This window comes from Salmo trutta, chromosome 28 (genome assembly GCF_901001165.1).
Source record: "Salmo trutta chromosome 28, fSalTru1.1, whole genome shotgun sequence".
In the NCBI taxonomy this organism is placed as follows: domain Eukaryota; kingdom Metazoa; phylum Chordata; class Actinopteri; order Salmoniformes; family Salmonidae; genus Salmo; species Salmo trutta.
In genome coordinates, this window is record NC_042984.1 from 19,472,904 (window position 1) to 19,494,814 (window position 21,911).

The 21,911-nt window shown below is 42.1% G+C and overlaps 3 protein-coding genes across 9 annotated transcripts; 2 read left to right on the forward strand and 1 right to left on the reverse strand.

The window, feature by feature from the left end:
- The first annotated feature begins 1,054 nt into the window (after positions 1-1,054).
- LOC115165723 (double-strand-break repair protein rad21 homolog) lies at positions 1,055-10,843 on the forward strand. 5 transcript variants are annotated; one of them, XM_029719032.1, is made up of 14 exons: positions 1,055-1,240; positions 1,534-1,724; positions 2,049-2,178; positions 2,508-2,607; positions 4,779-4,882; positions 5,028-5,135; positions 5,270-5,374; positions 6,211-6,348; positions 6,581-6,810; positions 8,382-8,469; positions 8,632-8,780; positions 8,938-9,051; positions 9,621-9,698; positions 10,016-10,843. In XM_029719032.1, exons 2-14 carry the CDS (start codon positions 1,578-1,580, stop codon positions 10,193-10,195), a joined length of 1,671 nt encoding a protein of 556 aa, XP_029574892.1. In that variant the 5' UTR covers positions 1,055-1,240; positions 1,534-1,577; the 3' UTR covers positions 10,196-10,843. The 5 variants fall into 5 exon arrangements, with proteins under 5 accessions (XP_029574892.1, XP_029574891.1, XP_029574893.1 ...); XM_029719031.1 differs by having other exon boundaries at positions 1,055-1,156; XM_029719033.1 differs by having other exon boundaries at positions 1,055-1,156; positions 8,632-8,774.
- A 783-nt stretch (positions 10,844-11,626) lies between these two features.
- LOC115165725 (syntaphilin-like) lies at positions 11,627-16,983 on the forward strand. 3 transcript variants are annotated; one of them, XM_029719037.1, is made up of 5 exons: positions 11,627-11,715; positions 13,244-13,358; positions 13,562-13,696; positions 14,053-14,202; positions 14,496-16,983. In XM_029719037.1, the coding sequence occupies exons 2-5, from the start codon at positions 13,315-13,317 to the stop codon at positions 15,763-15,765; spliced, it is 1,599 nt and encodes a 532-aa protein (XP_029574897.1). In that variant the 5' UTR covers positions 11,627-11,715; positions 13,244-13,314; the 3' UTR covers positions 15,766-16,983. The 3 variants fall into 3 exon arrangements, with proteins under 3 accessions (XP_029574897.1, XP_029574898.1, XP_029574896.1); XM_029719038.1 differs by having other exon boundaries at positions 11,663-11,715; positions 13,268-13,358; XM_029719036.1 differs by lacking the exon at positions 11,627-11,715 and adding an exon at positions 11,851-11,936 and having other exon boundaries at positions 13,548-13,696.
- A 988-nt stretch (positions 16,984-17,971) lies between these two features.
- LOC115165726 (peptidyl-prolyl cis-trans isomerase FKBP1A) lies at positions 17,972-19,899 on the reverse strand. The gene is made up of 5 exons (XM_029719040.1): positions 19,753-19,899; positions 19,590-19,637; positions 18,962-19,074; positions 18,585-18,760; positions 17,972-18,398 (listed from the first exon to the last, which is right to left on the reverse strand). Exons 1-4 carry the CDS (start codon positions 19,838-19,840, stop codon positions 18,632-18,634), a joined length of 378 nt encoding a protein of 125 aa, XP_029574900.1. The 5' UTR covers positions 19,841-19,899; the 3' UTR covers positions 17,972-18,398; positions 18,585-18,631.
- Between the last annotated feature and the right edge of the window lie 2,012 nt (positions 19,900-21,911).

Sequence of the window (21,911 nt, forward strand, 5' to 3'; positions counted from 1 at the left end):
TGCAGCGCACCATTCAAGACGTTCATCCCTTTCACTCCCTTCCCTCATCACTGTTCACCCCCTCTCACACTGCTCTTTCATTTTCCTCCCATCTCCCTTTATCATCCCCTCTCTACGCTCTCCCTCTGATGAAACCCTCTGATGAAACCCTCGTGGGGTTTGGATCCTCTTGCTACACCAGCTGTTCCAGAGCTTCCGACTGCTCATGGCACACAGTCAGCGCACAATGCAAATGTATTTTGCCGTGTTTATTTCTCAGCCTGCTGTCAACGCCTCAGAAGATACTGGGGGGCATTTCTACTCTGGTGTGTGGTGTGTGTGTGTGTGTGTGTGTGTGTGTGTGTGTGTGTGTGTACGCTGGAGTTGGTGTGTGTGTTTGTGTGCGTGTAAATTAGTAATTCCATTTCGCCTTGTATTTATACAAATGTCAGTTATGTAATTAGTATGTCAGTAGTAAGGGTTGTCCTGCTCACTTGACGGGTGGCTTGGACTTCTTCAGATAATATTCTTTTTTAGGGGCTTATTTGAGTACCTCAGTGAGTCGTTAATGCTATTTCATTTGCTTTTAAGGTACTGAAATAGTAGTAGAGGGAGATATATTTCAATGAAGTCAAATTAAGAAACAATACCGTTTCTACGGCCCAGACGAGAACACTACTAAATTGGTATCATTATAAGTGACAGGAAACAGAAAGTCTAGGACTTACCGAGGCAAGAGAGTAACAGTGCCCCCAGCTGGTTATAACAGGAAGCACACTGGAGCGAATACGTTTAAATGAACATCACATGCCAAAACAATTATGGTTCAATTTAGCTAGTTACTGTAGTTAATCAATGAACTTCCTCAAACTTTGAATGTCATAATAAAATAGTTTGTATTCGTTTTAGAGTTGAGCAACTTCCAACTTTTTAGCATGCTCTAGCCCTCACGCAATTTCGGGATAACGAAACATGATCTGTTCAAATTGACAAGTTTTACTTCAGAGATTACTTTTTTATGGTTACGATCAAAACGGTAGCATAAAAACGTTTAAACCTCACGCATGTCACCCGGTTAGACTAAAACCACACGATGTAACTAAATTGGTAGCTATCACTTTGCTCGAGACGGCCTGCTCCACTCTCGTGCCATGTTGGTGCCCAATACGCGGGTAATGTGAGTAAATATTGTTAATCTCGCGCCATTACTAGCTTTTCAATTTGTCACCGCCTTCAAAACACTTATTTTGGATTTAAACGTGTGAGTATCAAATTATTCTATTTTATTTGGAAAAGGATGGTAAAATTATTTAGACATTTTACATTTCTCCATCTAGTTAGTATTAGGGACACATGTAAACGAAGGTAGCTAGCCAGGTCAGAGTTTAGCTCCAGTTGTCAACGACGCTTTCGATAAAGAGGCTCGTTTTCATACCATGAGCTACAGTAACATTAGCTAGCTAATGCTTGTTAAACAAATATTTTGCAAGTGAATTGTACCGTATCCCATATAAAATGAACCACATGTATTGTATTATCAAACCAAACCCGCAGCAATATCAACAGTGAGGACCAGATAGACCACCAAGGCTTTGACCATGATGTTCTACACTCAGCTCTTCACTTCCAAACGCGGACCTCTGGCCAAAATCTGGCTAGCAGCTCATTGGGAGCGCAAAATCACCAGAACTCATGTGTTTGAATGCAATTTGGAGAGCACCATCAAACACATAATCTCCCCACAGGTAACAGTACACTTTGTTTTGTCTTCCAAAATATATAAACAGGGAGATAAAATGTATTTGCCTCTGGCTGAGTTAGCTCACCATGTTATTTTTGTCTACAGTAACTTACTCCATTATCCAATGAATAATACCTTGTCTTTCAGGTTTCGTTTTCGTGCCATAGCTATATATGTCTCAAAGTATATGAAATAGTTTCTGATACAGCTCTCCACATACCTGTAGCCACACAATGAGCACATCATTTATAATCTATGATATAGCCCGATTTAGGCTTGCCCCTCTGTCTGTTTTTATGTCTCTGTGCTTGTGTGCAATCATCTCAAGACAAATATCGGCTTGCGGACTTTTGGCCACCTACTCCTGGGAGTAGTGAGGATATACTTCAGAAAAGCCAAATATCTGCTTGCTGACTGCAATGACGCTGTTGTCAAAATTAAAGTAGCCTTCAGACCAGGTTAGCCAAGCATCCTTTTTGCGTTGTCAATGTCAACATTTCAAGGTGCTGCAATCGAGAGCAAAATATACCATATTAGGGTCTGGTGCTTAGCCTTAAATGATAACAAATAAAGTATATATATATATATATTTAACAAAAAAATATTTTTTACTTTTTTTTTTACATAGTGCTGCAGCCAGTGCACAAGGTGGCACAGCAGCCCTCTTACATGCTTTGGGTAGAACCCTGCATTTTAAAGACAGGATTTCCATGTTATTCTGATAATTGGAAACATATATCAGTTGAAGTCTTGTATAAAATGAAACATTTATTTCTGTCACCATTAGGACAGACTGACATGCCTGTTGAAGGACTGGAGGCCACACTTAAAGCCATCACGTTGATGGAGGATTTCACTGACTTCGATACCCAGCTACCAGACACAAAGTACTTTTGTTTTCTTTTCTCTCTCATTTAACTCACTCACATTCAAAACCAAAATGTATGCTCCAAATAGGCCCTACCCCAATAAGGCTAGTGTCAGTGTTTCAATTGTGATGCACCGATATTACATTTTTGCCCGATACCGATATCTAATATTTTCCTTGCCAAAAAACCTGATACCGATATACATTTTTTTTTAGCAGCCTTTTAAGCATTCTAGTACAGTTAAATAGTTATCACACACACATGGACGCAGCGGTCTAAGGCACTGCATCTCAGTGCAAGAGGCGTCACTACAGTCCCTGGTTCGAATCCAGACTTTATCATATCCTGCTGTGAATGGGAGTCCCATAGGGCGGCGCACAATTGGCCCAGCTTCATCCGGGTTTTGCCGGGGTAGGCAGTCATTGTAAATAAGAATTTGTTCTTAACTGACTTGCCTAGTTAAATAAAAGGTTACACACACCACATTGCCCAAAAAGTTATTTTGTTGCCATTTATATATGTCCCCATCACCAGTAAAACATCATCAAAACCTATTTCTTTCACTTACTTGCTGTGCTGTTTCGTTGTTAATTCGTTCAGCTGTTTCATTCTCAACCAGGATTTCTATGGAACGCCGTTTGGGTCTTTGCGTGTCAAATAACACTTGTTGACCAATCAGGACCTGAATATGATTGCACATCACATAATCATTTAACGCTTTCATACATTTTTTACGTAGTTATTACACATTGATTACACTATCACCCGTATTTCATATGTCCCAACGATTCGTCAATACATATGCTATGATGCTGGTTAAGTTGTCTCGCGCACCTACAGTGCTGGTCATAAAAAAAGCTAGCTCATGGATGCAAACAATGTTCTTCGCCAAAAACATAGCAAAACTACATAATCTGTTTCAGTAGCTATAGTTAGCTAGCTAACTATATAGCTAGGTGTCATCATCTAAAATAACCCTAATTTATAAAAGACAATTCTTATTTGATTAATGGTGGTCGGACCCATCTATGTGAAGCTAGCCACAATAAGGATTAGCCACAATAGGGGACTTTGCGGTTAGTCTTCAAAATAAAAGTATGGTATAATTCTACTATTTGTATTCCTTTGCATCACTGTCAATGACATACTTTTATTTTGAAGGAAAACCGCAAATTCAACTGTTGTGCCTGATCCTTATTGTGGCTAGCTTCACAACACATAACCCGGTCAGCCTCACTAGCCAGATGAAGCTAGCTGGCTGCTTATAACGTTAGCTTTGGGCAACAAGGTTAAGTAGCTGGCTAGCTAAACTCAACAAAAAAAGGAATGTCCTCTCACTGTCAACTGCATTTATTTCCAGCAAACTTAACATGTGTAAATATTTGTATGAACATAACAATATTCAACAACTGAGACATATACTGAACAAGTTCCACATACATGTGACTACAGAAATGGAATAATGTATCCCTGAACAAAGGGGTGGTCAAAATCAAAAGTAACAGTCAGTATCTGGTGTGGCCACCAGCTGCATTAATGCTGGTGGCCACAATAGTGGACTTTGCGGTTAGTTGTACAGCTTTGACAGTGCTACTGTATCTTTTTTGACACTCAAAAGGCCCAAACGGCGTTCCATAATGACAGTTTGTCGTGAAGCTAATAGCAGTGATGCTATTACTGTGTAACTCCAATAGGGCAACGGGCAGCATCTGAAAAATAGCGCACTTGGTAGTGTGTACCGGTGCTCAACCAGTCAGCAAAAGCCAACATCACCCACGACAGAGAACGGTTGATTGTCAAGGGCAATGAATTCCATTATCTTGGCTTTAATGGACTTCGCCTTTGAGTTGTCTTGTTGAAAATGTCTTACTCTTTCATAATAACTGCTCGACTTGTTGACTGCTCGATCCACACAGCAGACATTGTGGGCTAGGTTAGGAATGCTTTTTTGCACGTGTAGCGCAAAATTTTACGTGGCGTCATTAGTACTTACTTTATATAGGTATGCACGTCAGCTTTGACATCAGTTTTGCACATCGGCTTTAAACTAGACATCGGCAGATATGTTCACCGATATATCGTGCATCCCTAGTTTCAATAGATCATGGGGGTGTGGAAGCTTCACGTAGCAGTATTTGTGATGTTTATATCGAAAAGTAATTTATTTTCTCTCCCCTCTCTGAACCTAGTGCCATAGGTGTTGTGGACCATTTTTCACTGAATCAGTGCCGAACAGAGGACATCACCCTCAAAGAGGATTTTGGAAATAGCTTTCTCACATTTGATGACTTTGGTAAGGGTTAGGGTTGCTACTCTACAGTGCCTGCCTGTGTCTCTTTCAATGTTATTTTCCTTCTCACCATAGCCCACCTTTCTCTCCTTCACTCACATTGCTGTCAGTAACTTACTCTGATTTACTCTGTGTCTAATATTTGTAGGTGATGAGACCCAGTCTCACCAAGGGGGCATGTTAGATGTGAGTTTCCTAAGCCTGGCCCAGCACGGAGATGCTTTTGGCGACGAGGACAAAGGCATTGACATCTTGGGTAATGTCCCGACCTGGATTTTTAGCAGCAGATTCACTTGAAGATAACATATCTGTTGCACATCTGAACACATCAAGAATCTTTCAAAGGCAAACCTATGCAATGTCTCAAACCCCTTTCCAAATCCTGAATAGACTTCATGGCCAGTTCCAGTGAGAATGCTTTTTTGACGGACCTTTTCCCAGCCGAACCACAAAATGTGATGCCAGAGATTGCTCCCACGAACATTAACCAAGAAGGTAATTTTTTGTGTTTATTTTGGTAGTCTTTTAGGAAACTTTATACCCTGTCTAAATATTCAGTGTAATTGTAGATTGGTATGAAGGCGTCTACATCTGTATGAGACTACCAAAGACAGTACAGTATGAAGATAAGCAGAAACTGCTTCTCCAATAGATATCCCCGGTAGCGCTTGTAGGCGATGTAATGGCGACGTTGGCTAGCTAAGCTCATGTGCAGAAACACGTCACCGGGTCTAACAATCGGCTTGCGCCGAACTGCGCGAGCAGTTCCTTTGATGTAAAGTTGTTTTTGACAAAAATGAAAACGTGTCAGTTTGCTACTTTAACGAGGTTGGAGTGATAACGTTTTCAACTACTTAAGACATTGGCTCAAATCTAGGTTGTGGCATTTTGAGTTGGAGGAAAATGTACAACTAAGGAATAATTTTTCACTTCTCATTGACTTCTCAAACCCCAGCCTGGTCTGCTTGGTCTGTTTCACCAGCGTTCCCGGAGGTGTTCCCAGAAGTCTCACGATGTTGCGTCTCTGGGTTTAGAATCTCTGTGGTTATACTTTGTTCAAGCATTGAAGCACCCTCTCTCACAGCAAGAGGCAATGCATACTGGAAAATTATAATTTCATTATTCATGTGCTAATTCCACTTTGCTGTAAAATTTGCAGGGAGTAAATTGGATTTTTCCGTTGTTTAAACTTTTCCCAAAATTTGGTGCTTTATCATTATTACGTTATACAGTGAAATATGAATCCATTGTATTCTGTCCGTGTCTACTTTATGTTATCACAATAGTAGACTGAGACAGAATGCCCTTCATTCCACAACCCTGCATTGCAGGTCGTCCAGACTCTCCTACATCTGTACCCATGGAGGAGGATCGCCCTGTCCTGAATGAGACCACCCCTGTCCTGAATGAGACGACTCTGTTGGTCAATGAGGAGGAGGGCTTCGCTCTGGAGCCTGTCGCTGTGACCCGTAAATATTTACCTGCCTAACAAGCAACATCTTGACACCACAACAAGGCCATTCTCCAAAGCACACTTACTGTCCCTCAAACACAATTATCTAACTGGACACAACCTATATCATATATCAAAGCCATAAGTAACACATTACCTTCTTACTTATTATCTGTGGTGGAAACTCCGAAGTGTGAAAAGCACAGGTAAGGTAAGCCTTTGGAGTTAAACCTTCTGTTTGTCCTTAGCGACCTTAAAGAGGAAGAAGGGGAAGAGGAGAAGGAGACTGGTGGTGGACCAGGCCAAGGAGCTGTCCAACCAGGCCATCAGGGAGCAGCTCACTGACGATTCAGATCTCACTGCCCCACTGGACTTAGCCCCACCCACCCACCAACTAATGCAATGGAAAGAGAGTGGTGGGGTGGACAGGCTCTTCAGTCACCTCTGTGCCCCTGTCATTCATCCACACCTTCAACAGGTAAGCAGGGTGTGAAATCAACATATGTCCCATCATAGGTTGATATATTTACCTTTAATCAAATCAAATTGTATTGGTTGCAAACACATATTTAGCAGCTTGCGTTCATAGCTCCAACAGTGCAGTAATATCTAACAATACACAACAATACACACACATCTAAAAAGTAAAATAATGGAATTAAGAAATATATAAATATTAAGACGATTAAAAAGTCTGATCTTTGTCCCCATGTGCAGTTGCAAACCGTAGTCTGGCTTTTTTATGGCGGTTTTGGAGCAGTGGCTTCTTCCTTGTTGAGCGGCCTTTCAGGTTATGTCGATATAGGACTCGTTTTACTGTGGATATAGATACTTTTGTACCTGTTTCCTCCAGCATCTTCACAAGGTTCTTTGCTGTTGTTCTGGAATTGATTTGCACTTTTCGCACCAAAGTACGTTCATTTCTAGGAGACAGAACGCGTCTCCTTCCTGAGCGGTATGACGGCTGTGTGGTCCCATGGTGTTTATACTTGCGTACTGTTGTTTGTACAGATGAACGTGGTACCTTCAGGTATTTGGAAATTGCTCCCAAGCATGAACCAGACTTGTGGAGGTCTACAATTTTTTTTCTGAGGTCTTGGCTGATTTCTTTTGATTTTCCCATGATGTCAAGCAAAGAGGCACTGAGTTTGAAGGTAGGCCTTGAAATACATCCACAAGTACACCTCCAATTGACTCAAATGATGTCAATTAGCCTATCAGAAGCTTCTAAAGCCATGACATAATTTTCTGTACTTTTCCAAGTAGTAGGTTTCAGTTTCTGTACTTTTCCAAGTAGGCACAGTCAACTTACTGTATGTAAACTTCTGACCAACTGGTATTGTGATACAGTGAATTTTAAGTGAAATAATCTGTCTGTAAACAATTATTGGAAAAATTACTTGTGTCATGCACAAAGTAGATGTCCTAACTGACTTGCCAAAACTATAGTTTGTTAACAAGACATTTGTGGGAGTGGTTGAAAAACTAGTTTTAATGACTCCAACCTAAGTGTATGTGAAGTTCCGACTTCAACTGTATGGAGTGGGTAAAACAGTATGTAAACATTGTAAAGTAACCAGTGTTCCATGACTATGTACATAGGGCAGCAGCCTCTAAGGTGAAGGGTAGAGTAACCCGGTGGTAGCCTGCTAGTGACAGCGACTAAAGTTCAGGGCAGGGTACTGGGCGAATGCCGGCTAGTGGTGACTATTTAACAGTCTGATGACCTTGAGGTAGAAGCTTTTTTTCAGTCTCGGTCCCAGCTTTGATGCACCTGTACTGACCTCACCTTCTGGATAGTAACGGGGTGAACAGGCTGTGGCTCGGGTGGCTGAGGTCCCTGATGATCTTCTTGGCCTTCCTATGTCATCTGTTACACTAAAAAAGTACAACTTTAGCTTAAGAATGTTGTTCCACTTAAGTCAAGCCTTCAATATATAAATGTTGGATTACATACTTAAGTGAGGAAATTGAGTTCACATCTGTAACCAGTGATGTATAGCAGCAGTGCATTTTGTTTCAACAACTGCCCCCATTCTGCCTCTGCAGCTCTATTCCAGTGATGTGTTTCGGGGGGAAACAGATCGAGTGGGCAATGAAGATGACCGTGAAGAGATGAGACAGGAGAGACATGAGGGTAGGAGGTCATATTCACACAGAGCAACACCATGTTATAGAAATGATCGTCTGAGAATACAAGTCACTACATTTCATGAAATTGGGAGAATTGAATTTCACATTACCTTTGAACTGTTATGTTTCCTATTTGGGTTTATTAATTTTATATGTGTGTATACAGTGGAAAGCGATGTGAGCGACCTGCCCAGTGAGCTCAGTGTCCTGCATGAGACTATGGATCCTGAGAGAATGGGACACAATGTGGAGCTCACTCCTCTGCACCACCATGGGACTGACAACCCACCTGAGGACGTCTGGGACGAAGTACATGTAAAGAGTTCAACATGAACACCAGATATGCTTTTTTTACCATTAAAAAGTGTTTATATAACCTTTTTTCAACCAGGTTTTCCCATTGTCTATAACTTTTTCTGACAACATTCCTTGTTCCCCCTTTCTCCTTTTCTCTCTTTTTCTTGTCTCTCAGGATGAGAGTAGATTTGAGGTTCCTCACCCTGAGCTTCCTTCGGAGGATTCCATGCATGTTCATCCTTCTGGAATGGAGAGGGAAACTCCATTGAATGTGACACAGAACACACAGGTTCTTTCACATGCATTGAATACACACACAGAAATACACACATACACGCACGCTTACACACAGAAAAGCACAAACGGGGCCTCCTGATTGGTGTAGCGTTCTAAGGCGTTACTACAGACCCGGGTTCGATCCCTGGCTGTGTCACAGCCAGCCGTGACCGGGAGACCCATGAGGCGGCGTACAATTGGCCCAGCGGCGTCCGGGTTATGGGAGGGTTTGGCCGGCCGGGATTTCCTTGTCCCATCACGCTCTAGCGACTCCTTGTGGTGGGCCGGGCACCTGCAAGCTGACTGCGGTTGCCAGCTGGACAGTGTTTCCTCTGACACATTGGTGCAGCTGTCCTCTGGGTGAAGCGAACAGTGTGTCAAGAAGCAGTGCGGCTTGGCAGGGTCGTGTTTCGGAGGACGCATGGCTCTCGACCTTCGCCTCTCTGAAGTCTGTAGGGGAGTTGCAGCGATGGGACAATACTGTAACTACCAATTGGATATCACGAAAAATGGGTAAAAAAAAATGGTGTGGTGTGATGTACTACGGTACACTCTGTAATGTGTTGTTATACCAAACTGCAGTCTATGGTGGACAGCCAGGATGACTTTGAGGAGAGGAGGATGACCAGCCAAGCACAGAAACTACTAAACGCTCTCAAAGTAAGAACTCAGTACCCCTATACAGCAGGGCATCCATTCTTACCCTTTGTCAGCTTGCTAGCTTGATTACAATCAGACCCAGAAATCCACCAAGTCACAGATGACGGATTTAAAAGATTAAAGGGCATGATTAGGGAACAGTCGGTGGAAATGAAATGGCTGCAATGTGCGATTGTGTGTTGTGTTATAACAAACTGGGATGGGATTTTCCCTGCTTTTCTGACATTTATCCTTTATATAATCAATCCGTAACTGACCTATCCCCTATAAACAAAATTCAGATTTTTCTATGTTGTTCTGATGACATCCCTAAACAGATTCAGAGCAGCAGAAGCAACGCCATGTTCAGCCTGCAGACGCTGTGTGAGAGGAACAGTCGCTCCCAGACCTCGGCTACCTTCTTTTGCCTCCTGGTGCTGAAGAAACAGCAGGCCCTGGATCTGCACCAGAGTGAGCCTTACGCTGACATTATAGCCACACCTGGACTCAGGTTCTAAGAGGCGAAGACGCCTGCTAATTGTGCCTTGTTCATAGACTCACTGTTATCTGTCAACAACTGCACAAAACTCTAGCGGTCTAGACACCCTCATCATACGTGGACCTTAGGAGGGTAGCATCTCATAACATGGACACTAATTAAGAACTGATTACACCAATAAATATTATTTGGATAATATTTATCAAACTGGGTTGTGATATCCAGCACTATTGAGATAGGTATGTCACCTCTATGTATCTCCCAGGACCCAGACCCAAGTCACTCCCTTTGTGAGAAAGCAGGGCCTGCTACAAGACATAATTTGGACAGGGTTAACATCTGATTTGTCTCATTGGGTCAGAGTAAAGGTTTTGGAATGTTCTGTTGTTGTTTTGTTCAGGAGCTTTAGGTTTACTTTACTTGTTTGAATAAGATGGTTGTGTTATTGTTCATTATGCCGACAGACTAGGATTTGTTAGATTTACCAATTTCAGTCATTTAATAAGGGTAGTTTTAGTTCAGTGTTTTTTAATTAAGCAATTGTTTTTATTCTTAACGATCTGTAAGTATAACAGTGAATCTTATTCAATGAAATGTATGAGCAGCCTTCAATGTTTGTAAAGTATGTATATAAAGTCTCAATTAAAAGAAGTGCAAGTTCACCATAGAAGGATGTTGAGCTAATACTTTTAAGAGTAATGAGGATACAATGGCAAGGATTTTAATGAATCTATTTCAAAATTACACATCTACATACAACACTATTGCCCTGGCCTGATACATTTTTGGTACCAAACACCCATGCCCCTTGTAAATAAACATGTTGGCAAGATACTACCATCAGACCATCCCCAGATGTCCCACCATCGGTCGGTGTTAGATCATTTTGAATGATGCGCCATGATTCATTGTGTCTTTAAGAGAATCCGATGCATTGTATGTAACTACCAAAATATCTTCGTATGTTCTCGGACCTGTGCGAAGCTAGCCACAATAAGGATTAGCCACAATCGTGGAATTTGTGGTTCACCTTCAAAATAAAAGGCTGATACCCCATTTCATGGACTGAAGAGCCATAGGTAAAGCTGTACATTGCAATATGAATGTTCATTACTTACAATAGGCTGAGTATTGAGGTGATTTCCCACATTTAAAGTTCCTTAGTATGAGCTATGACGCTATTTGTGTAAACTTCAGAATTGTAATCCTTGGATGTCACTGAGTATTTTTAATTATTGTCTTGTTGAATTCATATAATAACATTCCGACCTTGTTTAGCATTATCTAGTGCAATTATTGCATGATTCCACTATTGTTATTAGTTTGAATCACAATGGGGACCTTTTATTTTGAAGGCAAACAGCAAATTCTGCTATTGTGGCTAGCTTCACACAGGTGGCTCCCGGCATGGACTCTCATCAGCAGCACGGTAACCATCTACATGACACTGGTGACGGTTCTCAGGCATCTATACACAAGTCCAGCGGGGACATTTTCTACTCCACGATGTAGGAATATTTATCGGCCTGCGCAAAAATGGTAAATGTTGGGAATCACATCATCTTGTTAGTGTACTGCTATGTCAGAGATCACAGAGTCAGGTAATCGCTGCATCAGAGAGGAGGCTGGTGTATTGAATCCCAGTAGCCTATGTAGGGCACAGCCAGGGCTAAATTCGTTTGTCACCTATTTCTGCCTCGTCCCGAAGATTCCAAACGTTGGATGGAATGTTTGGGTTCACCGGAAAGTGATGTTGGCTGGTAGGATTTTGCTTTTAGATTTGCACTGGCATATAATCTATGGTATAGTAGTTGTTTTCTATAATGTCAATGTCTCGTAGTGACGCACGGAGATGCAACTGATATTTTTTGTGCTAATGGCTTTCTGCGTCTTGTCCATCAACAGCGCACGCGTCTATAGGAAAAGAAGACATTGATTAAAATATTGCCAATTGTAGTGGCAATATTCAGTTTGTTCATGAGCGAAAAACCTGTACAGCGCTCCTTGCCCTTCTGCATTGTACAGATGACGTAAAGCACCGTGCTCAACCTTATTCAGTAATTTCACAGAAACCTATGTAGGTGGCATTAATGTGAATCAAATTGTCAGCCAACATTAAACCTTATTTCCGTTAATTCACCCTCACCCTACAACCCAGTTATGCCGTCTGATGCTGCTCACAATTACATAAGAAGTACATTGCTTGACCCACCACCTGTTGTGCAGGGGCTCTACATTATCCACTGTAGGGTAGGCCTAGTTGTGATCCCTGGCTCTGCCATGCTTTCCTGTATTGATCAATTGTACTGTGTCCTCAAATGTCCCATTGGCACAGTGACAGTAGACAAACATATCACATGGCATATCACAGACATACCATGTCTTTGTATCTCTGAGCTGCTTTGTGCTCAGCAGGGATTTTCTCTTTGATCATACTTTTTTGCTCTATTATTGTTTGAGCTAGGCTGCTCAGCTCAGTCAGCCACAGATGTGCTGATGCGGCAATCCTGTTTGCACAACACTTTTTAAAATCTGTTTCTGTACCAACTGGTCTGGTTTTGTTTTGTTATGTTATTTGTTATTTTTGGCTCTTGGTTCATTGGATTTTGCCTGTGTATATTATGATTTTGGTTTATTCCCGGCTGTCTGTGGTTACCAGGGATGGGTTGTGCAGCAGTGAGATGGGCGATGGACTCACAGAATGCCCTGTCTCTGTCCTGGTCTGTTCTGTGAAAGGCTTCTTTATCTGTTGAAGGGCTCCTGATGGCCAGACTGGTTTACACATCAATGGGCTCCTAACATGCAGGGCAGTCAGGGCCACAACAAACAGTAGGCCTACAACCCCCCCACAAAATACTTTATTATCTTATGATGAATGTGTTTTTTTAATACACAGCTTGAGACCATAACATAGGATTATGTCCTTGCCCAGGGATTAAAAGTGGTATCTGGTGGGTAGAGGAAACGTCCACAAAATGGATTGCTTTTCTATGTTTGTTTTTAATGGATTTTCTCCTGTCTACATCCATTCTGTTTTCTCTATCTTTGTACATTATGTATTGTACAGTCCAACTGTAAGCCATCTTCCTAGACTTCATCTTGGAGCCAGCAGCAGAACGATAGTGGTGGTCCACACCCATGTCACTCCCTCCCAGTCGGAAGCCCTCTGCAGGTCAGCGCAGGTACTGCTGCTGCCTTCTCTCACTATTGTCTTTTTTAGCTGTGTGATGATCCCAAGTGATGATGTATGAAAATGTTAGGGTAATATAGTAGCACATGTATAGTGAGTGAGTTTTTGGAAGCAATCCATTGATTTTGTTAATGTTTGTGACTGAAGATAAGAGTCTCATCAATGTGTAACATTAACATAGCCTCTCTGTTACAGGCGGTCAGTGGCTACTAGCAGTGGGCGCCATTCCCATAGCAATGCCTCCAATACCAACACTTACCCCACCAACACTTACCCTGGCAGGGCTAGTGAGGGCCGTCCTACAGCACGGACATACCCTGGCACACCCAGGTAAGACACAGCATCTGTACATCATATGCAAGACACAAGCAAACATTGTTTTGTTTTAGGAATCTTTTTTTTTTTAGGTTGAGCCCAAAATATCATGCAATAAAAAGGATTCAGAAGAATACCAAGCAAATGTTTCCAGAAAAAGGTGCAGCATCTGCCTTGCAATAAAAGGGGGGGAAAGCATTTAATGTAGTCTTGAGATTTATAATTTATTTTAAAAACCGAAAGACCCCACTGATATCTTTTAGCCTCTTCCTCGGCCTCTGTTACGATGGCAGTTTTTATCTGATGATTGATCTCTGATGCATAACTGGTAATCACTATACACTCTCCTTCACACCCCTATGCAAACCCAGGTGTCAAGCGAAGCACACCACCTGCAGTGATAACCATGGGATCCGTCCCCCCACACCAGAGCAGTACCTCACACCCCTGCAGCAGAAGGAGGTGTGTATCAGACACCTGCGAGCCAGGCTAAGGGAGAATGTTGAGATACTGCAGCACAGGTGAGTCCGGAGGGATGCGTTGTGACACAAGCAGAATGTTCCTGATCAATGTGATACTTCAGATCTAATGGCCAATAGAAGTGTCTCATTCACAACCCAGCTCTTGGGTTGCATGTAACCACGCTATGACTACAAAAATAGCAACATCAATAACAGTCTTCCATTTCACTACAGAAACTGGGATTGTATCTCAGACTTCTCATGCCTCTCAAGGCAAACCACACATTGATTACTTTTCCTTGGGAAGCCCTCATATTCTCAAACCCCTCCCTCTCTCTCCTTTTCTCTCTCAGGGACAGTGAGATAACTGAGATGAGGACCCAGCTGTGTCGGATGCAAGAGGACTGGATAGAGGAGGAGTGTCATCGTGTGGAGGCCCAGCTTGCTCTAAAGGAGGCGCGCAGGGAGATTCAGCACCTACATGAGGTCGTGGAGACAGTACGATCAAATCTCGGCACCCCAGAAAAATCCCCCCACAACCAAAAGCCATACCTTTCACCGCAGGGACCCAGACCTGTCAAGTCCCGCTCCTGTGGTTGCTCCCCAGCCAGCACTCTGAACCGCAGCACCACCTACACCCGGCTGAGCAGTGAGGGCCTGCATCTGGGCCTGCATCTGGACCGCAATGGAAATGTCCCAGGACCTGACCTGCGTGCAGCGGCACGGGCAGAAGGGGGACGGACCCACCTGCTCCTGGAAGCAGCCCTTCTGTCAGAACAAAACCCAGCCGGCTCCTCCCGTGGCCCCTTCTCCTCCACCCTGCCACACTCCTCCACCTACGAGAGACTCTACAGCGGGGGGGCTGTCCTGCCCGTCTCCCACTCCTGCCATTCCCTAGGTAACAGCTGCAGGTGCAGCGGACACACCTACCTCCCGCATCACCACCTCTTCCTGCACCTCCCTCAGGAGGAGCCCCCGGCTGCAATGGCAGCGGCTGCTGCCCCCGTGACAGATGTGAAACCGGAGGTCCGATCCCAGGCCTGCAGCCCCACCATGACCTGGGTCTCAGAGGAAGGAGGGGGAGAAGAGCTAAGCATCATCTCCCTGGCAACAACCGACATCACCACAGCCTACTCTGAACAACAACCGTTCTTGTCTTCCTCCCCTCCTCCCCAGCTCTCCTACAACCTACAACCGCTGCCTCCAGATGGCCCAGTGGAGATGACAATAATGCCAACAGTGGCCCAAACCTGCCAGCCCAAGCCTGTGTCATTGTATTCACCAGAGAGGCAAGTGAGCGTGACAGTGGCAGAGGAGGAAAAGAAGGAGGAGGCTGTTGAAGTTGAAGGTGAAATCGTTGTGGAAGGGGAAGAGGGGGAGGAGGGGGCTCCCCAGCGGAACTTCTGGAGTCGATACTTCCTGGTGGACCTGTTGGCGGTGGCCATGCCGGTGGTGCCGACAGTGGCCTGGCTGTGCCATGGTGCCCCGCGGGAGGTCATGCCTGTCTACCACATTGGCTCTCTGCTACGGGGTTGCTGCGCAGTGGCCCTTCATTCTCTGCGACGCAGGGGATGTGGTCGGGGCCTTGACCCCACAAGCATGAATGGGGCGACCAATATCTGACAACTTTACTCTTTAGCAACCATGCAACCCCAAGCTCTTATGAGCTACAGCCACAACGGCAATTATACAGACTTTGATTTGGACTTAAACTCCTATTGCTTTTTATTCTACACCCACCACGTCTGATTTGAGGATGAACTTGAGATTTACATGATCCGATTGTATTGCAGTTGACCTTTGTGAATTTTGTTTATTGGTTACAGCAGACAGGAATTAGGCTAATTGTATAGTTCAAGCCTGTTTCTGTTAGATTTGTAATCATGCCTTGCTATCAAAGAAAATCTAATGCAATAGTGATTTGATGGGGAATGCATGAGCCTGCTTAAATTGACTTTTTGTCACTGGTCTACAGTGTCTCCCATTACTGTACAACTGTACATTGCATGTAACCCTGAGAAATGTTCAGCCTTTTGCCATTACCTCACTTTAAACAGACTTGCTACATTTGAACCTTGAAGACTTTGATGTATGCTCCATAAATCTTCTAGTGTTGTCTTTGAAATTGGTGTGAATATGGTTCATCTTGTTAGAAACATCAGCAACATTTTATTTTAGTTTCTAGAGCTAAGTGAATGAGGGACCTGAGTAGGAGTTCTAGTTGAATGTCTTTGAATTCTTTATTTTCTCAAGAAAATAGATAGAAAAATACACGTCTTTGCACAACGAGAGATAGAGAATCTATTACATTTCAGGGATCCAAAGTGTATCTTCTGGTTTCATTCATTTTATTTATAATCCAAGGATAAGATAAACATTCTGAATAAGACTAGCATTGTCACTATCCATGCAAATGCTGAATGCCAGTGCAAGTCATAAAACATGCCAGCTAGGTATTTATTGTTGTTAAGGCATATATACCATTTACTAAATTTCACAATTTACAATATTAAGAATATGATCAATAGTTAGCCTAGATATTTGTTTCAAACATTACACTTTTTTCCCACTTTTGGGACTATACTGCACTACTTGAAGATTGTAGTGGCTTTGCATGTCATCAAACATTAACCATGCCAGTCTTCTTTTGAGCCACATCGTGCCGCTAATGCTACATTGACGACAATTATTCAAATTCAGTGGTCAAAATCAATGAGAAAAAGCAATGATGAAATGTCTTTACTTGGGTTGATAAATTGCACAAAAAGCTGTAGAATGCAGTGTAAATAGCTCTGGATGTATTTCCTCTTCCCTTTGAAAATAAACTGAAAGTTGCCTTTGTCTGTGTGTCATCTATTGAAGTGTGCTCTGAGAGAATTAGAGACGCATTAGAGATGCCTGGGAATCAATATGAAATAAAAATACATTCAAAGTCTCTTTTTGAAGTTGATAGAACATCCTGTCAAAAGCTCTTAGGGATGAGGAACAATTGTTTTCAACCAATGTGGTGAGAGTTGACTCATTGTGTTTGGGGAAATTTTATTTTACAGATGCCTAGCTTGCTGAACAAGTTCCTTCAAATCTGGTTTTAGCACTTTACTAATCCTCCTCTGAAAACAAAATCATGCAACTTCACAAATCTTATGGTACAATTATGGAATAGTACTGTGAATATTTGGCCCAAAACAAAAGGGTCTCTATTTTGCATTCCCTTGTGATTACTAACGGTGTTCAAACATGCCCTCAGCACTTCTCAGAGCATCACTAGAAATAATTGGTATACAGTTGTCAGATACTGTGCAGCATTAAATCAATGATACAAGGAAAATTTAAGAAATCCAACCAAACTATCCTAGTTTAGAGAACAAGGTCAAGCCTACTGGGGGATAAAGGGTGATAATTTTATTGAAACGTACCATAGAAAATTCACCCATTTTGTTGCTTGAGAGGATAACTACACCTGCCAGCACGTGAGTTCTGCACTATAATAATGACCATCTTTAATTACACATGTAATATTTGGCCTTACCAACACTTGTCCGTCTATTCAGTGTTTAATACAGAAAGTTGACGTTACTGGGAAAAATCTATTAACCAAATCATAATTTTTAATTTAAAATGAAAATTCCAACCAAAAAACTATTTAGGTATTTGTTTCGTTAGTCCATTGTTGGTAGTCCCAAAATATTTTGAATGTCAGCAATCATACCAGCAGTATTTCTGTATTTTGAAAGTTATATCTTGAAAACTTGATTGCTGACTTGGAAACCATTTTAGGTGGTTTTCATTTCAGTGAACTTCTGCAATCCAATTACATTAATCCAATCCATTTGGGGAAAGTCATTTATTCATAATTATTCTCAATTATCATGTCCACAATAACACATTTTCTTAAAAGCAAGGCCACTCAGAGCCACAAGAATGAGATCAAATTGAATATTTGTATAATGATACTTTATCCAAAATTGTGTCAGTACCTACCCCTGATGGCAGGTATGACTTACAAATTTCACAACAAAAAAGACCATAAAAACATACATAACAATAAAATGACATCTGAAAGGTATGGCCTATGACTTGTTAGGGTGTTCTACTACAAGATATATCAAGAATAAGGTATTTTAAGCAAGTGACACATTTGAATGGAAATGGAAAGGAGAGTGAAGTGGTGAAGCTATAGATGAGTCTTTTACAGGAGTCAAGTGCATTTATCTTCCTTTTGCCTTTTCGTCCATGTTCCCGAGATAGGAGTCAACCTGTAGAAGGGGACATGGATGCAATTCTGTGGTTAACAGAACAGACATGACAGAGGGGATTATGGGAGATGAGCACCAAAGCTTGTTAAACACACCAATGAGCACTTAAGCTCATACAACTATAATGTACTCCAACAATGTAGTAGTGCAATTTGAACAGGCTATTTGTCTGCAGAATTGTCTCACCCTGAAAATCTGAGTGGAATTAAACATGTAGTAAGTGCACACAAACATCACTCCAGGCCCATCAGCTCCACGTCGAAGATGAGGGTAGAGTTGGGTGGGATGATGCCAGGGTGCCCTTTGCTGCCATAGGCAAAGTCCGGCGTGCAGGTCAGAGTTGCCCTCTGGCCCACACTCATCTGTGGGGAAGGTGAAACAAATAGAGAGGTCATAGTATTATCGTCGAGATATCTCTAATATAACCCTATAATGGCTTGTGTCCTTGCAAACCACACACAAGCCAATTTTTCGATGTTCTAAATTATTTAAACAAGTGGTGCAATCGTACTAGAGAATAATGGGGATATCTAATGCAAACACACCCAGGAGACCCTTCTTACCTGGCCAACCCCCTCCTCCCAGCCACGGATCACCTCCTGCTTGCCAATCTTGAACTTGAAAGGCTTGCCTCTGTCCCGGGAAGAGTCAAACTTGGTTCCATCAGTCAGTGAGCCTGCGATAGGATTGAGAGAAGATAAACGTTAGTTATACTTGCCGAGTTAAATAAAATAAAATACAGCCGTGTACCTAAATTACATTCTGTCCCCTCCCAAATTGCTAGCTAGCATCCATGGATTCAAATATTTAATTACAGTCCCCTGGACAAACATTATCGGCTACTGGCTAACTAGCCAACTTATTTGCTAAAGATACATTAATCTTAATTAAATTCATTCTCACTGATTTGAGAAAACTGTCAATTAGCTAGCTAGCAAGTAGTAGTAGTAGTACGGCAAGTAGCTACAAACGTTAGCTTAGCTAGGGTGTAACGTTACAACTACTTTAACCATAGAAAAATAACTATTTTATTAGCTAAGCAAATCGTCTAACTAATTGTTAGTTATGATAGATATCCGTTTGTCAGATTACACACATTATATAGATAACATTTACTTTGTTGCCGACGCAAGTGGATAACTGACAATAGCTAGCTAAGCTATCAAGCTAGTGGCTAGCTTGCTGACTCACCGACATAATGCACAACGCATGTCTGTCCTTTTTTGGGAAATGTCTGTCCTAAAAGATGGAAGAAATTGAAAGAATTAGCTATGTACTGTGTTAACGACTTAATATTTTGAATTTAGCAACATCCTCTTGACTAATTTAATCACATTTACTGTTTTTTCCTTACCATCACCCGGGGTTATGGTCTCGATTTCTACTCCCATTTTACTCTCCGACGCACTACAATGCAAACGGAAACTGGAAGTCAAGCTCATTGAATTCAAGAAAGGGGGAGGGCAGTATAAAATGGCCAATACCAGTTATATGATGAGAATTAGTGTATGCCTACTTGGTCATATTTTAGTCGCATCTACATTGATGTAGTGTCATTTTTTAATTGATGATAACATAAAAATAACAACTGGTTGACAATCAAACATTTCTAGAAAAATACAATAATTCAAGTTGATGTCATTAACCACGGTTGCAATCTAGTTATGCGAGTAGTCATACCATATTTAAAAAAAAATATAAGACAACCGTGATGGCAACATGACGTTTCGATACAATGTTGTGATACGATACAGTGCCTACAGATAACTTGTTCGTTCGACATCTTTTTGTGTCGGTAAAATGTATTATGAAAGAAAAGGCGGTGGAAACGCCTTTATGCGCAAATATTGATATAATAACCATCATATTGAAGTAAACTTGGAGTTACGCGATGATATCATAGATAGACCAGATATCCCACCGGATGTATAAGCGTGAAGCATCCGGTTGGCGTTTCTACTCACTACCAAATATGGTGATGAGAGGAAGCTCTGTGGACGGCAGTGGGAGAAGATGGAGCAATATGGATTTCTGCCGACATTTTCTCAACGATTAAACATTTGATCTCTATACCGTTTTCTGTTCCCAAAACTATAATCTGTTACGAACAGAGTGGACTAAGTTTTGTAGATTTTACACTTTGCCAAAGTAAAAAAAAAACGTTGTTTAGGGGTGCAAAGGCGAATTGAGTTATTGCACACATGCACTTCAAGGAGTAGGCGTTACACAACGGAAATATGCAAACATCTTGCTAGCTAGTGCTTGGCTCTACCCCACTCCTTGCTTGTCCTGCCCACTATGACTCATTTGTTCCCATTAGAAACGACAGGATAAGGTCTATCTTGGGTTAGTTATTAAAAATATTTTATGATATGGTGAGTGGTCCTCCCACTACAACTTGGGAAACAGTGCAGTTTCTTCTTCTCTGGTATAATGGCGGTTGCAACAATTGGATGTGCATTTTGCCACTTACTGTGCAGATGGAGAATAAGGATCCAAAAGGAAATAATGTGGGGTATTTTTTTTATGTGGGGAATTAATATCTTGACTCATCCTGCCACCAGGCGGAAGGATATGTCATTGAGTGACTAGCATAGTCTCTCAAGTGAAATAGAACAGAAGACGTGTGCTCCGAAGATCAATACAGGTTACTTCTGACTTGGGTAGATCCAGTGCACACGTCTTCTGTTCTATTTCACTTGAGACTATGCTAGTTACTCAATGAAATATCCTTCCGCCTGGTGGCAGGATGAGTCAAGATATTAATACCTGAGTAATTCCGTGCCAAGGGTGTGATGCGTCCCATCCCCTATAAATACCTGGGCGCATAGCATCCCTTCCTATTTTCTTCCCTTGGCTACGCAGGTGAGCGAGAAATGGATATAGAAGGCGAGTTTTCTGTTGAATGTGTAGCGTATACTACCTTTTGGCCGAAGCTTGCTCCTCCCAGCAGTTCTCTGCAATGTTTAGTCGTCTAAGCTTTTTCTTATAGGTTGACACCATGCTACGAATTAGGGTGAACTGATTGGTCCAACCTGTTCACGGAGCAAATCTTGTCTGTGTCTTGTCTGTGTCTGTTCCCCGGTTTGCCTCCTGGCTAATTGCGTTACCTGTTGCTTATTAGCTTCAGCTGGATGCTAGCCTCTTCTCTCAGGAGATTGAGTCTGGGTAGTGCACCTACCCAGGCTAGGGAAGCCTGTGTGTTATCTAGCTCTAGCTAGATCTCCGGGTCACACCTTAATGTCCAGGCTTTGCATCCTAGCTAGCATACTGTATTACTGGCTCGAGCTGCAGCTGTTGCCGGAGTGAGATTCAGAGCATCTGTTCTTAGGACCTATTCTGTTAATGTCTCAGTGTAATTGGCTCCTCACATCCATACCTTTTGGGGATTGTGAGTGGAATTTCCCAAATATATTCTGATATCCATAGAATATATTATTACTTAATTCACATATTGCCCTGAGAAGAGAACTACTTTATACTTACACCCGGTTGTCACATGCGTCGTTGTAT

Excerpts from the sequence above, each read along its gene's own strand:
- LOC115165723 (XM_029719032.1), top strand. The coding sequence starts at position 1,578 with ATGATGTTCTACACTCAGCTCTTCACTTCCAAACGCGGACCTCTGGCC. Across the intron at positions 5,375-6,210 it reads CACGAACATTAACCAAGAAG|GTCGTCCAGACTCTCCTACA; the intron begins GTAATTTTTTGT and ends CCTGCATTGCAG. Across the intron at positions 9,052-9,620 it reads ATGTGACACAGAACACACAG|TCTATGGTGGACAGCCAGGA; the intron begins GTTCTTTCACAT and ends ACCAAACTGCAG.
- LOC115165725 (XM_029719036.1), top strand. The coding sequence starts at position 11,899 with ATGGAATGTTTGGGTTCACCGGAAAGTGATGTTGGCTG. Across the intron at positions 13,359-13,547 it reads CCCTCTGCAGGTCAGCGCAG|CCTCTCTGTTACAGGCGGTC; the intron begins GTACTGCTGCTG and ends ACATTAACATAG. Across the intron at positions 14,203-14,495 it reads GTTGAGATACTGCAGCACAG|GGACAGTGAGATAACTGAGA; the intron begins GTGAGTCCGGAG and ends TTTCTCTCTCAG.
- LOC115165726 (XM_029719040.1), bottom strand. The coding sequence starts at position 19,840 with ATGAGCTTGACTTCCAGTTTCCGTTTGCATTGTAGTGCGTCGGAGAGT. Across the intron at positions 19,638-19,752 it reads GACCATAACCCCGGGTGATG|GACAGACATTTCCCAAAAAA; the intron begins GTAAGGAAAAAA and ends TCCATCTTTTAG. Across the intron at positions 19,075-19,589 it reads ATGCGTTGTGCATTATGTCG|GCTCACTGACTGATGGAACC; the intron begins GTGAGTCAGCAA and ends ATCCTATCGCAG.